Source organism: Mustela lutreola, chromosome 3 (genome assembly GCF_030435805.1).
Source record: "Mustela lutreola isolate mMusLut2 chromosome 3, mMusLut2.pri, whole genome shotgun sequence".
Taxonomy (NCBI): domain Eukaryota; kingdom Metazoa; phylum Chordata; class Mammalia; order Carnivora; family Mustelidae; genus Mustela; species Mustela lutreola.
The window spans coordinates 26063125-26080097 of record NC_081292.1 but is presented as its reverse complement, the minus strand read 5'-3'; the positions used below and the strand labels follow the sequence as shown (position 1 = coordinate 26080097).

The 16973-nt window shown below is 33.6% G+C and overlaps 1 protein-coding gene across 2 annotated transcripts in view; it reads right to left on the bottom strand.

The window, feature by feature from the left end:
• CSMD3 (CUB and Sushi multiple domains 3) overlaps nucleotides 1-16973 on the bottom strand; it is a 1244673-nt gene that overhangs the window by 404308 nt on the left and 823392 nt on the right. For both annotated transcript variants that reach the window (XM_059165746.1, XM_059165745.1), the window contains 3 exons: nucleotides 12203-12341; nucleotides 5191-5378; nucleotides 132-320 (listed from right to left, as the gene is read on the bottom strand). In XM_059165746.1, coding sequence (XP_059021729.1) covers nucleotides 132-320; nucleotides 5191-5378; nucleotides 12203-12341 — 516 coding nt within the window. The remainder of the gene's footprint in view (nucleotides 1-131; nucleotides 321-5190; nucleotides 5379-12202; nucleotides 12342-16973) is intronic.

The following is a 16973-nucleotide window of genomic DNA, read 5'->3' as shown; positions in this document are numbered from 1 at the left end:
GTTACCAAAATTCAAGATAACTTAAAATATGAAATATTTATAGTTGTATTAAGCCTCACATTTTATAAATACTGCATTAACTTCTTTTTGGTTTACAAATCAGCTTATTTGCAAACTGAATTCATTCTTACCATCACAGGTTGGGAGTGGATGACTCCACCAGTGGTTTTTTTCACACAGAAGAGGCTCTTCATGGCTCAGCCTGTATCCCGGATCACAACTAAAGGAAACAGTAGAACCTATGGAGAAATCGTGACCATAGCGACGGCCGTGTACAGGAATGCCAGGGTCCAGGCAAGAATAAGTGTTCACTGTAACACCTAGAAAACAAAGAGAAAATGATAGAGAGTAAGTTTGATGGTTTCAAATTTGCCAAAATGGATTCCTATTTCTTGAAAGGACTGTGAGCTATGATTTTCACAAATATGTTAAGGTGCCCATAGCTTTATTTAAACAACCAGCAAATGTCTTAACAAATTTTTGACATTTTTTACTCACAAAGCCCATGTTCAGATCACTTAGTTATGTAAGAACCTGATGAAAACGTATAATTATCAAACTTTATACTGGTATAAATTATATAGATAAAGGGGCACCTGGGTGGCTGAGTCAGTAAAGAGGCTGACTTTTGATTTTGGCTCAGGTCATGATCTCAGGGTCCTGGGATCGAGCCTCAGGTAAGGCTCTGGGCTCAATGGGGAGTCTGCTTGGGATTCTCTCCCTCCCTCTCTCCCTTTTCCTCTGCCCTGCCCCTTGTTTTCTCTCTCTCTCTCTCTCAAATAAATAAATCTTTAAAAAATTGTGTAGGTATAAATATGTACGGATATATGAAAGTATGAGTGCCAGTACCTTTCTAAGTAAAAGAGTACAATTGCTCCAGTGGCTACTTGTTGGGATTTTCAACAGTCTGCCCTGTACCCGGTGTCTCCTGATGAAAACCTTCCTTGTGACTTATAATGTCTAGCTGAAACCACACCATGAAAATGCTCTTCCCTTGATAAGATGTGGTTTCCCAACATTGGCCCTGTTGAGTTTTTCTTTGCCCTGGGGCTGTCCTGTGCTTTGCAGTACGTTCACCAGCATTCCTGACCTCTACCTTCTAGGGTCATGACAACCATGTCTCCAGATACTGCCAAATATTCCCTGGGATGTGAAAAATGCCCTAAATTAAGAACTGATGTATAAGGTAAAATAAATAATTACCTTCCTCTTCCCAAATAAAAGGCTTAAGCAATGAATTACTGTTGCTTTTATATTCCAAAAATATAATAATTAGCATTTCCAAATTACATCTGAGTAAATCACATTCACAAGATAAACTATTTATTTGTATTTGCTATCCAATTTTAAAACAAAGCTAAACAAAATACTAAAAACATTGTAGTTCAATTTATAAAGAGACAAATTATACATTTTTAAATATATTTATCAAGCTTATCCATTTCATTTAACTGTTGTTTTTAATTAGAAACTAAAAATAACAAAATCTTATCTTCAACACAATTACTTTATTATTTTTTCTATTTTTTTTCAACACAATTACTTTAATATGCTATATTCTTCTTCGCAATGTGACCATTTGTCTTCTAGGTATCCAAGGCTTTGAGATCTTTGTTCATCTTTGTATCCCTCTCATATTGTGTTTTTTCCCCCATAAAATATGTCTGAAATCTGTCCTCATTGAAAAGCACCATGTCATTTACTTCTCTTACCCTACCCAAGGCCTTCATCACTTCAATTCTGTAATACAAACAATGATGTCTGCCCTCTCTTTAGTACCTTTCATCTCCAATCTATCTTGATATAATTTTGGACACATATATCCCTAAAATATGATATTTCATTGTTTTTGTACCCTACTTTTCATGGCACCAAGTTCAAAGTTATCACCTAGAGATTCAAGACTTCCAAACTGAACTATACTATTTGTAATTTCCACTATTTCTCAGTAGTCATCTTTCCTACCAGTCAAGTTAAGTTTCCATATTAGTTTTATATTTTATTTCACTGCCACAAATATACTCAATCATCCCTTTACTTTATAAAATCTTCTCAATTTTTACCAGATAAGCTTAGATCCCCTCTCTTTCCAGTCATGATGCTTAGCCCATAAATAACTTTTCTTTATCCCAAACTCCTATTTTTTAGTGAAATCTTAAGAAATCAGGGAAGTGTGGGCTTGAAGTAGTCACATAAAAGGTAAATCATGGTAAAAACAAAATCAAACAAATGTAATTCTCCAAAAGTGATTTTAATAGTTTCAGATTATTCCGAGTAAAGGTCAGTGAATAGTAGTACAAGGTTAGTTATTTCATTTGTCCTTGTCTCTACAACTGAAAGATAAAGTAAGATAATGTATTTCATGTCTTTTTATGTACTGTATACATCTATAGTCACAGAATAAGTCTAAGAAGATATTTCATAATTATTGATAAGCAAATAAACCAGGGTAATGGAAATGCTTTGATTCCTCTACATCTCCCATATGTATTGACTTTAAATACAACAACCATTATTTAAATAGTACCTTCTCTTGGATGTCTTCCATTTCCCATAGTTGAAAAAAAAAAAAATATATATATATACATGCATACAAAAATTAGGTCTCTGGAGATGGCTATCTGTGTCTACAAATTTGTTCCATATCCATTTATAATTCTATTATTTTATATAATATTTATATTTCCAAGAAGACTTAACTATATTTGTATTTTAAAAAGTACAACATAATGAACAGAACTTTTTCTTGGGAGTGGGAGGGGAAAATAACTGTACTGAAACAAAAAATGGGTTATGTTCCTAAATTCTAGTCCATGTTGTTATTATTATTATTTCTAATATATTTTGAAAACTATGAATCTTATGTTATTGGTATGGTTTTTGCAATCTCCCTGTTTTGAGAGAAATTCGAGTTGGGTAAATAGCACCCCAGGAAAGGGTTGCAATGAAAATCTGGAGTGCAAACAGTGGTAGCCGTACAAATAATCCTTCCCATCACATTTTGGTCTCCCAGAAAAATCAAGTCTTCTTTTTTAATGGATTTAATTTGGAAAAAAAAAAAAGAAAGAAAGAAAAAAATTCACTAAATACCAAGTACATATTTAAAGTTTTAATTAGTATAATAATTAAAATTTCATTCTACTGATTTGGGGGTTTGTGAATGGCTCATTTAAAAAAAAGATAGTTTGGTTACCTCCAGCTGGGGAATTCACTAAGTAGCAACAACAAAAAAGAGGTCTTTGCTTCTTTGTGTTCCTGAAAAGAAGCGGCTTGTGATGTTAGAGATTATTTCACAGTAGTAATCAAATCACAATGTTAAATAGAATAAAAATGAGAGAAAGCAATCTCTTATCATTGAATTTAAATAGAACTTTACTGTCTTTGAGCCAGATTTGACCCAAACCAACATTCAGTGTGTCTTTGATCAACCATAGCCTCTCTACCACTCAGCCTCCACTCTGCCTTTTTCATCATTAGCCTCCAATGGTAACTTCCACCATTACCAAAAGTCTATGGGTGACAAACTCTCTGACTGTGACAAAGACGCTCTATCTTGAATAAACTTAGTCAGGCTCCTCTGAATCCTTTTAACTGGACCTCACGGGTAGCCCATATAGTCCAGTTTTAGCAGCAATCCTCCTGGGTCAGTTTACTGAAAGTCCCCCTCCCTTGATATCTACTCAAATTCCTTATTCCCCACCCTCAATATCTTCTCACTCTAGCCTGCCTTCAGCAAAAATCCTGCCTGGTGGCTTTAGTTGATCCCCCACCTCTAATCTTCTGCTCCCCTTAGCAATTTCCCATCCACTGATTCTGCCGCCCCTGACCCCCAACACTCTGCTCCTTGGCTATAAAGTTCCACTTGTAGTCAGAGTTGAGCTCAATCTTTCTCACTTTATAGGAAACCCCAGTATAGTAAAAGACTGATCTATTGTTTTAACAAGTGTCTGAATAATTTCGTTTATAATAAAGATACATTTGAGCTTTACTCCTCATTTTAATTCCTCGTCTGATTAATTTTCAAAGAAAAAAATATGAGCTATTATTCAATGATTACTTACTGCATGTTAACTATTATAAAAACACATTGCATGTGTGATTTTACTTAATTCTTAAAATTGTCTTATGTCTGACATGAGATCAAGACCACACACCTTGGTTGGAGTGGGACTGAATGTGATTTGTTAGGTATAGAATATAGCAATGGATTAAAGGAAAAGTGCCTGCCCTTCTGTAACATATTGATAAAAATTAATTGCTGATAAGAATTAATTTTGAAACATATTTCAAAAAATGACTACTCTGACTCAACTTCAACACATACATAAACTAAAAATCTCAACTAAGGCTCTTCAGTTCATTTGAATTCCTGAGTGTGTGTTAATTTCTTGTTATATTTTACAATAATGTTTAGGAAATATACTCCCATGCCATAAAGCACTAACTAAAAAGAGAAGTTAATATAATTAAATAATATTATAGACAATACAATCTTTAAAAGAGTAATGAATATATGTTTATTATGGTTTTAAAAGCCCATGAGCCCATTGAACAAATCTATTGATCTGAATCAAATCAATCTATTGAAACTGAATGTTTTAAATGGAAAGTGTGTGCAATTAATGTGAGTAAAATATAAAAGAATAAATTTATGAAGTATGTTTTAAAGGAATCTGTCAATGTTCATATACATCTTACATTGATTGTTACTTTTAATGGCTTTTCAGAATTGTGCACAAAAATCTAGTACATGGGGCAACTTGGTGACTCAGTGGGTTAAAGCCTCTGCCTTTGGCTCAGGACATGATCCCAGGACCCTGGGATCAAGTCCCACATCCGGCTCTCTGCATAGCAGGGAGCCTGCTTCCCTTCCTTTCTCTCTGCCTACCTCTCTGCCTACTTGTGATCTCTGTCAAATAAATTTTTAAAAAAACTACTATATGAACTAATTGTTTAAAATTTGTTGTCTGCTACTTCTGAGATTTCCCTAGTATTTCCTTTTGTGATGTTGTTAGATAGATATTGTGGAAAATCTTTTGCAGAATTTACTAAAACACATACCTTGCAAAACATTAGCATTGTCATCAGTCAAGAAATTTTATCTTAATAAATCTTGGAGTTCTTTTAGTTATACAATTATAATACCAAATGTAGGGAAGAGAGAATAGGGAATATTTTGGCTTTACTTACTTTCATAATGAATCTTGAAACCGTTATTAGAACGGCTGTTGTCTGTTGTAAATAGAAGGTATATAAAATTACTGCTACTGAATAGAAACTGGGGCACTTGTGTACCATTGTAGGATCCAAGCAAGGGTGACAGAAGATTTGGTCCATCATGTACTTCCAGAACATCATAATTCAGTTCAGTCTGAAATCTAGGATTAAGAGACACATGTGAAAATATATTTATTAGGATAACATTATAAGAGAAATAATAATTTAGATTGCTATTTAAATGACTAAACTTTTTACAATTTTATATTATAATTTTTCTTTAGCTTATCTAATATTATACATATCATATAAGACCTCATCATGTGCAAATACCTAAGTTGTAAACTCTTATTCTTATGGAAAATTATCATTAAAGAGGTATGTGTATATATTTGTTGTTTATAAATAAGTTTTCTTTCAAATATGGAGTATCCTCAGTAAACAAATGTTTTTTTCATTAACCAAGCATTTTGGGAGTCACCTTTCTTTTACCTTCTTCCTTGTATGGAAAACTACGTGATTCATACTTATCTTTAATCTATTAATCAGATTCTCATCTTACTTGTATATATATTTCAAATCTGACTTCTGCTTTAAAATGTGGTCTTTTTTTTTTTTTATTTTTTGGACAAATCTACTTTGGCCATTAAAAACTTGGTACAGTTTCATTTCAAAATAGTGATCCTAATTATAAGTAGGTAATGATAATAACAATGATGTAGTTGATGTTCACTAAGTGCTTGCTCTGATAAATATTTTATCTATATTCATTTATCCAAAGCTCATACTAACCCTTAAGTTAGCACCTATTATCATACTCATTTTTCAGATAAGAAAACTGAGGCCTGAAGAACTTAAATAGTTTAAATCAAGTCTTTCCATCCCTAACCACTATACTATGCTATGCTACACTGGCTGGTTTTATTTTTAGATTTTTGGTGGTATTTACTGCTAATGTTTTTGATTCTCTTAAAAGATGCATATTTTATAAATGCAATCAACACAAAGCCACTTTTAACATGCATATAATATTATTAATAAAATAGCATTTTAAATGCTATTTAAAAAGTGCAATTGAAATATGTTTCAATCTGTACCACTTTTACACCCTGTTAAGCAATATACTTATTAAAATGAATGAATTTTATAAGCTTATCTTGGTTTTTATTTTGCAATATGGAATATATTGCATTGGTCTAAAAATAACTTTTCCAAAAATAAAATTTAGAATAGGAAATGTATAGGAACACATTATGTCCTTTAAGTAAATGATCAGACGATTGTACATTGTGAATCCATTATTTGGTTGTTTTGTAGTCAGTCTATTGGAGTATTAAAATTGGAGTTTCACTTGGATAGTTAGTCAGCTGATAATAACCAAATTAAAATGCACAGAAGAGTCAGAGATTACTTTGAATTGAAACATAAAGAGACAATTCTTAATAGAATAGCAACATTAACGGGTGATATAGAGAACACTGTTCAGTAGGAGTGAACCCTTAAAAAGAAAATGATTACAGATTTACCCTAAGGAACTATAAAAATACATTAGAGTAACAAGGGAAATGAATTAGGTTTACACAATAATTTTACTTTCTTTCATTTTGTGTTTCAAGATAGTCATATACATCTCTCATAAACTGCCTCAATCTAGTATTCATTTGTTTATGACATTAAATTTATTGTTTATCATAAACAAATGCTGTGGAACCAGGAGACGATATTAAAAATGAAATTGAGCCTAATCTTACTCAGCTTTTGTTCTTTTAAAAACATTCTTGATGTAATCCAAAGTCATTCTGACCAAATTGAAATAGTCCTCATTAATTTAAAAGTTAAAAAAAAAAGTGGCTATCTGGAAGAGTGATACTGATAGTTATGGCCTAGGACTTGAGGACAGGAAAAGGGATAAGAGAATGGGCTTAGGATGACTAATAGTAAATTGTCGCCCTCGGCCCGCAAGGACGACAATGAGCCTGGTATGGTGTTAATGCTTCATTTCCGTTTATTTAATCAACTTCCTTAGCTTATATACAGCAGGGTGACCAATAAGGGGTCAAGCAATGGGGAGAGCCAATGAGAGTCCTGTTACTATGCTGATTAAATTTGATACAGCCAATAACTATGTCCTCCTTTAGGCGGGCTTCACCAGAAAGTTCATTGTATACTTGCAGCATGTTTTGCTAGCAGTGAGCCAAGCACCTTCTTGTAATGGCGGGGACTTTCCCGGCTGGAGGCAGTCCCTGACAGTAAATGAGTTCATTTAGAAACTGCCAAATATTGAGAAAATTGAGAAACTGTTGGAAGAAACAAAGCAAAATTCCTCTGCAGGTCTGAAAATAAGACTTGTAAACTTTTCAGCTATGTAAGAGATAAGCAGTTTAAAAACCACATATGTTCTTTGGCATTATTATTTTGCTTTGTGTTTGATAGGAAATTCAATTTCTTCAGACTTCATTGACTTAAGGTATTTTAGACAATTTCAAGGAGCCAAATAGTGGCTAATATATTTGTGATGTTTTTTAGTTTTTGTTTGTTTTTGTTTTTGCTTTTTACCCCTGTAGATTAAATCTAGTCAACTGTTATATTTGAGAATATAGGAAAATGGCTATGCTATCTTCATTATAGTATTTACTTAAAATTTCATTTTAACCCAATTAGTTTAAATTATTCCTGGGTACAAGAAAGCAAGTGACATAATTCAGTAAAAAACACAGTGCCTTATTTGGAACCAAATTCTATGAAAAAGCATTCTCAGAATGACAGAAACTATTAAAGAGCTAGCAATCAGTGTTCTTACAAGAGCTTGGTTGGAAATCAGAAGGGAATTAAGTTTTTCAAGTCATAATTCTTATTCAATACTTCAAAGAGGATATCTTATTTTTAAAACAATCTTATAAGAGAAATGAAACACAAAGATATTATAGGATCAGTAAACAAAGAAGTGACAGATGTGCATATTTCTAATTTCAAGGTGACTATTTTATACCTCTAACCTAATGGATAAACCTCGTGTTTATTTTTTAACTTGAGCAAGTTCCTTGCTCACTGTTTTGTGACTGAGCTACTCCTAACCATGTGATGGCTCTTTAAGAGGTGTATTATTTTAAAGGAATCAATTTTCTGACAAAACACATGGGATATGGACAAGCCTAAAGCAAAATCTCATACCCTTAAAGGATCTTTAGAAAAGAAGAAATGTAGGAGGGTATTTATATAATTTTCCTTTCAAATAGCTCCAACTCAAGAATCTTATGGGGGTGTGTGTGTGTTATGTGTGTGTATATAGGAGGGAAAGGTAGAGGACTCAAGCCCCCAAACTTTTCCGTTGAGAACATTTTTTTAAGAACAGAGACTTCATTAATTTTAGTTATAAAAAGTAGAATTCAAAAGAAATATACCAATATAGCTATGCCCTGTCTATTCTAAAATAGTGAAAATAACATCAATATAATTCTTAATAAATTTCTAACTTTTGATTCTTCCCATGTTTGAGTTAATTAACAAGGAATAGTTTCATATATACGTGTGTGTATGTATGTGTGTGTATATATATACATACACACATCGGTATCATTGGTATCAAGCAGGTGAAGGAGGTTCATAATTTGCTTCAGAGGGTGACTTAGGGATTAAGAAAAGAGGCACAGTTGACAAGTCTGGCTCCATGGTGCTCAAAGGAAGAAGACAAAATCTTTGGACTCTGGGAATCATTTCTCACCGCAGGCCTGTTCTGGCTGTTTATTGTTGCTGTGCACAAAGTCTAGCATTGAAAATCACTTTTCAGTGTGACTCTTGCTTACATCCTACCTTAAAGGATTTGTGTCACAGTAAGCAGATAAGAGAATAAGAAAGTAGCAGCATAAAAAGTGCTAAGTAAGTATATTTATCAAAATTAAATGGGATTTTTGTCTATTTAACTGGCATTACAGTTTCTAAAAATTGCTGAGTTTTTTTTTTTGTTTGTTTGTTTGTTTAAAATCAGGAAGGGAAGTCTGGGATGGTTTAACTTAGAATACAGGTTATAGAATGTACATTAATTCACTTTAGAGAATTCTGAAGATATCTGCCCACAATAAGCAAGCAGCAAAGAGACCCATGTAACTGCCTATTAGTAGGGATAGAACATACATATTAAAAACTTTGGACAGAGAAAATGTGTCTTCAGACAGAAGTATAAAATCAAAAGTCACAAGTGCGGTGCTATGAATGATAAGCACTGCTTTGCAATCTGCTTCTTGAGTTGGCAACTCTAGATCACCTACTTAGGGCTCAGAGATATCATGTGTTATTTATTTATTTCATGATGGTTAATGACTCTCATTAGCAAACCAGGAGATGCTTTTTTCATAAAACAATGCACTTTGTGCTAATAAAACTTAAACTAATTTTCTATTGATACCATTTTATGCTTATGTGTGGCTTTAAACTGAATATAAAATAATGAAAATGAGCTATTTTTAAAGTTGTCTACCACTGGAGTCAGCTGGGAGGTGGAGAAACAGTGAATTCTTAGGAGAACACTAATCTTTGATTAAGGAACAAAATCTAAATTTGCAAGTTTGTAAAGAAAAACAAAATCCACCCCAGGTCCCAATCCCCAACATCACCCACTTGGAAGCTCACAGAAACAAACAGTTAAACTGCTCTGCATAATAAAGTAAGAGTAGAAGTTTACCCTGCTTTATACTGGAAGGAGTACTGAGAGGTAGAAGAAGAAGGGTTGAAGATCCTGGGTGTGGACAAGGCCAGAGGCAGTGAAGAGTCTGGGATAAGAGAGGGCACTGGAGAGATACACACAATCATTCCTGAGATGGGGATTACCAGGAAAAATTTAAGACAGTGCAGTAATCCTCTTTGGTTATCCTCTGTATTAAGGTTTTTGTGAGAAGGATGGACAGTGATACAAATAAGGAGCCGCATAAGGAGTTGAGGAGGGTAGCAGCTTCCAGAGCTCACAACTGAGATGAGGCTAAGAGCAGGATTTCAGAGCCAGGAGTAAACAAATGCAGCCCAGAAGTTCTGAAATTTAAGGAGAGCCCCCACTTTCCTCTGCATATAAGATGAGGCTCAAGTATTTTTATTTAGATATTGAAGGGTAATGATACGGTAAGAAATATATGGGTGACAGATGTTATAAAGTATGGGAGTGTAATACATTTTCAATTGTCTTAACATCATAATACCTCACACAGAATAATGTTATATCCAAAACAGGAAGTATTAAAATTATGTACTTGTACCTATAATAATGTACTTATTTAAGATGAATCAGTTATGATAGGAAAACATGCTAATCCTTCAAGTGTGATGAAAATTTAACAAATTAAATATGCAATAAATTTCTCATTGACATGAATAAATATAATATTTTAAATTATTAAATGATATAATTAATATTATTATGTTATATTACATAATCCAAACCAAATAGAATTAAAGTAAGTTTGGTTAATTTGGGTCCCACATTCATGGAACACTGTTATGTGATGAAGATTTTATTCTGAATACATCATATGCTTTTCACTAAAATTGCTATGGCAACATAGGCTATATCATTGAATAAAGGGTATGATTTCAACATCATAACAAAAAACTCTGCCAAAGTATTCTAAATATAAACTTAAAAAAAAATGTGTAAGTCATTGTTATGGGCTGAATTATATCCCTCTAAAATTCATATGTGAAGTCCTAACCCCTAGTACCACAGAATGTGCCTATATTTAGAGAAGTGTCCTTTAAAGATATAATTAAGGTAAAATGAGAACATACAGGTAGTCCAGCATGACTGATCTCCTTATAAGAAGAGAAAATTCAGCAACAGACATACACTGAGAGAAGACCAGGTGAAGATATAGGGAGAAGATAGCCAACTCTAAGTCAAGGAAAAAGGCCTCAGAAGAAATAACCCTGTTGACACCTTGATCTCAGACATCCAACCTCCTGAACTGTGAGGAAATAGATTTCTGTTGGTTAAGCCACTTGGCCTGTGGTATCTTATTAGACAGCCATAGCATACAAATTCAGTTATAGTAAAGTTGTATAGGCCACAGTAAGGTAGGATGGTCTCGTGTGAAATGTTTAATACTTTACAGCTGTCAAATAGAATTTGTTTTCTTCTTGAGTTTTAACACTAGTATGGATAAATTAATTCAATGAAGAACTTCTTGTATTAGGGAAGGATCATGTTATATTTGTAAAATTCAATCATCAGTATAATTCTGCTATGTTTATATTTTCTATGTGAATATAATGCTTATAAAGTTTCCTTTTTTAAAATAAAGGGATTGAAAGATGATGGGAATTGACAATATAATTGGGAAATTATATACATACTTCCATTTCAATTTGTAAATAGTGATCCAATCACAGACCGGAAGCTTTAGTCTTTTAACTTTTTAATATTTAATATTGTAATCTTTCATGGCATAGATTATTTGATCACAAAACTATTTTTCCTAGGAAAAAAAATGCTCAACTGGCCAATCATTAACACACATTAATTTGACATAGCCATTTTTCTGAAGGACTTGAGGGTATAGATATGCAGGTGGTGTGTTTAAGTGTTTTAAGCTGTATTACAATATAAATGCAAATGTGTTTATAGCACTTTGCCATTCAAAATACAGCAGAACACACAGGCCTTTTAAAATCAGGACAAGTAAACTCATTAAGTTAAAGGTCACATGTTCTTATCTCAGTAGTGCATATATGTATATAAAGCATATGCATATAAAGCATATGTATATAAAGCAAAAAAGGTCCATTTTGCATATCTCCATAGTACTGACAGAACATTAAACAAATAGAAAATTAACTTGAAAGCAGCCTGAAAGGTTCAAAGGGACAAACTGAAACATTCAAGGCACAGAAATCAACTATTGCATTAAAATTATACATTGATTTAGTAAATAAAATGGATAATGCCAACTATTCTTTTAGATAATCTGTAGTTTTTTAAAGGTAGAAAAATATTTGTAGAGACCTTTCAAATGTAATTTTGATAGAGTGTCCAGGTTCAGCTTCAATCACCCACTCACAATTCAAAGAGTCTTTGTAGTATCCTGGCCATCCCGGGGAGAGAATCAATCCACTGGGAGCTGAAAAATGGCCACCACATGGAGCTGAAAATATGAAATCAGAGAACAAGTAAGAACAGAAGTTTTAGAATAAGTAGTAGAGATTATTATTAGTACCAACTATAATTTTTAAATGAATTTCTGCATGTCCTTTTAAAACGTTATTTAATAATGTTTTGAAGGTAAAGCTACATCTGGTCCTATTACTGAGTGATAATTTTCCTTAGAAAGAGTAATTTACTTTCTGAAATATGGCTTTGCTATCCACACAGCATGTCAGATAAACTGATCATCTTCAAGTGTCCTAAAATATCCCTTACATGCATTCTTGTGTCTCCATTTTCATTTTCAAGGCTTGAAAACAATGTAAATTGTCAGTTTTAGTTTCTCTCTTTTATTTTCTGGCTTACATTAGCAGATACTGCTAATTCATTCTACACACTGTCTAAAACTCTAATCTTCCTTATTCTAGAGTTCCTACTACAATTTGGGCCTTCATTGATTCAGCCTCTTTTCTGATATCCCATCCGTTGATTTCTCTCCTGCTTCAGTCCAGCTGTCAGAATAATATTCTTCAAATTACAGTTTCATTATACCATTCCCTTTCCTAGACATCTATTTTGATCCCTTTTCCTTTAACATTAGATTCAAATCTTCAGCTTATCGCTTCCAGTATATAATTTTCTGCTTTTCTCTAAATATACACACAATTGAAATCGTAATGACAACATTGTAATTCCAGTAGGTACTGATTAGGTCTTTTGGTGTAAACACCTCATTTTGGAGATGAATAAACCAAATCCAGAGAAGAGCAACTCCCCAAGGCTCACAAGGCTTACTAAATTTTAAAAGTACTTTCCAGTTATTTTTTTATAAAACAGGACCTCAAAATGGGTCTTCTCCCATTATTTCCCAGTATTGGTAAATGAAATCACCAACCATGGAGTTACATAAGCCAGGAAGCTAGAGGTAAGTATCTTTCATATTTCCATAATCTTTTTCATGTAATCCCATATCCAGGCCATCCTCAAGCTCACTCTTGTTTCTCCATCTCTATAGCCACCATCTTCGTTAAATTATCATATCATCATCTCATCCTTCCAACAAACCTTCATCTTTCCTTTTTTTTTTTTTTTTAAGATTTTGTTTATTTATTTGAAGGTAGGGGGAGGGAGGGAGAATGAGAGGGAGAAGCTGACTCCCACTGAGCAGAGGACCTCATGTGAGACTCGATTCTAGGACCCTGAGATCATGACCTGAGCTGAAGGCAGATGTTTCATTGACTGAGTCACCCAGGTGACCCTTTTAACTGGTCTTTTCATCCACACTAACTATCCTTCATACTATAGCCAGAGGTTATTTTTTTTCAACCACAAATCAGACCATATCCTTCAATGGCTTCTTTCTGTGTTGACTAATAAGGTACTGCATAATCTAGTTTCAACTCTAGCGTAGATTCTGAACTTACCTACTTGACTCTGCAGCCCAGCTACCTTAGCCTACTCTGTACCTTCAGGAAGTACATACGGAAAACAAAAATGGAGCAAAGAGTATTTAATTACTGAAAATTATTCAGGAAAGAAAAAAAAAGATCAAATGTATACTGTATTAACTTTCCAACATAATAGAGACCATTCTTGATGATTCCCTGTTATATTTTTATTTTCTCTAAATCACTCCATTTAAACTTTATCCCATGTGTTTATATTCTGTGTTGCTTACTTGTTTCTTTCTGTTTTACCTTGCAAAATTTTTAAAAGCTATTGCTCCAGACACTATTTTTATTCATTGGCATTTTTAAAATAATTTGATGTAACCCAAACAGAATAGGAAATATTTATAAATTGGCCTAGGAATCACACATTACTACAAATATCCAGTTAAGAGAAATATTTTTATGTGAAATTGCCAAAATGTGTTATTTGCATGCAAAAAAAAAAAAACAACAAAAAAACTCTGTCATATAAAATTAGATTTTCTTCCTTCATAGAATTTCATTTTGTTTCCTAAAAAGCTTTCAAAGGAGACCATTTTCATTCGGATTATTTACTCCTCTTTGTTACAATGACTCATAATTAGGTTTCCTGTAGGGTTATTATGTATTTCAAAAATAAAATTATGTGCATAATAGCCACTTAAATTACCATATTTTAAAAGATAGAATAGAGAGTATCTTAGAGAAGGTCCCGGAAATATGGAAAATCTCTGACAGAAATCCTTAATATGTCATGGACTCATATTGTTTTAGACAAGTATTTGTGCACTTCAGTCTAATTCTCATTAAAAGAGGTAATCAGTCATAAAACTAGCAACTGAGTAATAGGCCATAAAGGATTAAAAAGTAAAGTACCCAGAAGCATTTTAGCTGGTCCCTCCATCTGAAGTGTGATGGAGGCAGTTAGGAGGGGCCCTTAGAACAAAGGAGAACATAAAAATGTGGTTACTGATTGTTCTCTGAAAGGACTTCCCTGAAGGTGACCCTACTTATAACATATTCTGAAGCAGCTCCTTTCTCTCTCATATAGCGTTGAAACTGTCCAAATTTATCATTCCAAAAGTATGGGAACAGACTCCCCAACAGGATGTGAAACCTAAGAGAAGAGACAGATGGTCAGTGGAGGTCCGCTGGGAAAAGCCTCGTGGTCACAGCGACTAGCAGGCACGTGGCAGGGAATTGTGCACAGGGACAAGCCATAGTGTAGCAACAGCAGCAGAGTATGGAGTGGGCAAAATGCAAGAAAAAAATAAGGCAAGGTCAAATGTAGAGAAAAGAGGTGTAGAAATCTGCCCAAAGCAGAAAGCAGTATAGAATACAGGAAAAAAGAGAAAGAGCATGAGCTTTTGAACAAAGAACTATTGACAGGAACAGAAGGCAAGCTGAGACCAAAGCAGAAGTTGACACCCTACAATCTTCCTTTCACTCCTGGGTGGGACAGGTGTGACATTCTTCCAGTAATCTCCCATTTTATGTTAATACCTTGCTAGAGGGGATAAACAATCTCAACCTGATAATGGCAAGACCTCAAGACCTCAAGGCCTCAGGGATCATGTAGGTCCTCTTCAGCATATGAAAGTTCTTTTGAAACCTCCCTTTTTCCTTACCTCCCCTAACCTCACAGTATATAACCCACTGCCTCTCACAAGCCCAATGCAGCATCTCTTTATGCCCATGGGTCCTGTCCCTGTGCTTTAATAAACCACTACTTTGCACCAAAGATGTCTCAAGAATTCTTTCTTGGTCATGGGCTCCAAACCTCACCCCACCGAACCTCATTTATATTCTAAAACTTCAACACTAATAATAATATTAGTAGCAAATATTTGAATTTATAAAGAGAAATTTAACTGTAAAAGGAAAAAAAAGTTAGTGGCTTAAACCTTACAACTATGTCATATGCATATACTTCTTACATTAAATTAATAATTTTCTTAAATAGATTACTTATATTTTAACTTCAATGACTTTTTTAAACTTACTCTAAATAAAAATGACTGTGAAATCGTAGTGCTTATGTAGGACTTATATTTTTCCCCAAATGTCTAAAAATAAATATGCAGCTATTAAAATGTAATAAATACTTAAACATTTAACAACTAAAATAACATTGTGTACCTCCAGGGATAAAGGCAACACAGTTTAACAGAGTTCTGTAAGACAATAACTAAGCTTTCCTGAATAAGGGAAACTGGAATATAAACAAAACAGAAAGAAGATCAAGACCAGACAAGCTACTTTCAAAATCCCATTCATTCATTCATTCATTCACTTATTCATCATTTACTCATTTGTATGTCAGTCATGCAGTAAACAATTGTGTGTCAGGTATGTGTCTATGTGGTATTTGTATTACTTTAACCAATTAACATTTATTGAATATTTCTTATGTGCCAGGAACTATGTGAAAAGTCCCTTGGATTATTTTATATAATGCTCAAAAAAAAAAAAAAGTCCAGCCACTTTCATACTATTATTATAGATAAGAACATGATAAACATAAGAATTTAAATAATTTGCATAGGTGGGGCCAAGGCCAGCCTCCCTAAGATGGACCACTTTGCATATTGATTATTTTAAATACATATTACTTAAGAGAAAACCTGTACAAAATGGGCATCCAGATCCTTCTCTGTCCCCTTGAAAGCCGGAAATAAATCTCTCACATGAAAGGTACCTTTCCCGTACCAGAAGGTAGAGAGATATCCTTAACACCAGAGATGGGAAATTAAGAGCCAAGGAGGCTGAGTAAAAAACCCTTGTTATTTCGTTTGCTGCCTTACTATTGTGGTCTAAAATCTGGCTAGAATTTCATATCAATTGAAGCTCCCAAGCTTTTCTTTGTCCTGTCAATTCCTCAAAGAATCTTTGCATAAAAAGTACATAATCAGTCTTGCTCATTTCTTTAGGGCCTCCTTGAGCATGTAATAAAACTTTGTTTTATTTCCTTCTGTTAATCCATCTCATATATAGTTTCTGCTATATATAAGATACTCTGCTAGGTCCTGAAATTAAAAAAAAAAAATAAACCTATAGGACATTTTTTCTGCCCTCAAAAGACACCCACTCTACACAGAATATAGGAATAGCTAACATGCAGAACAAGTACACGCTTGAACTTGATAGACTGTCTGGAAACACAGGGAAGTCACAAGTAACATCCTAGAGACATTAGGAAGGAG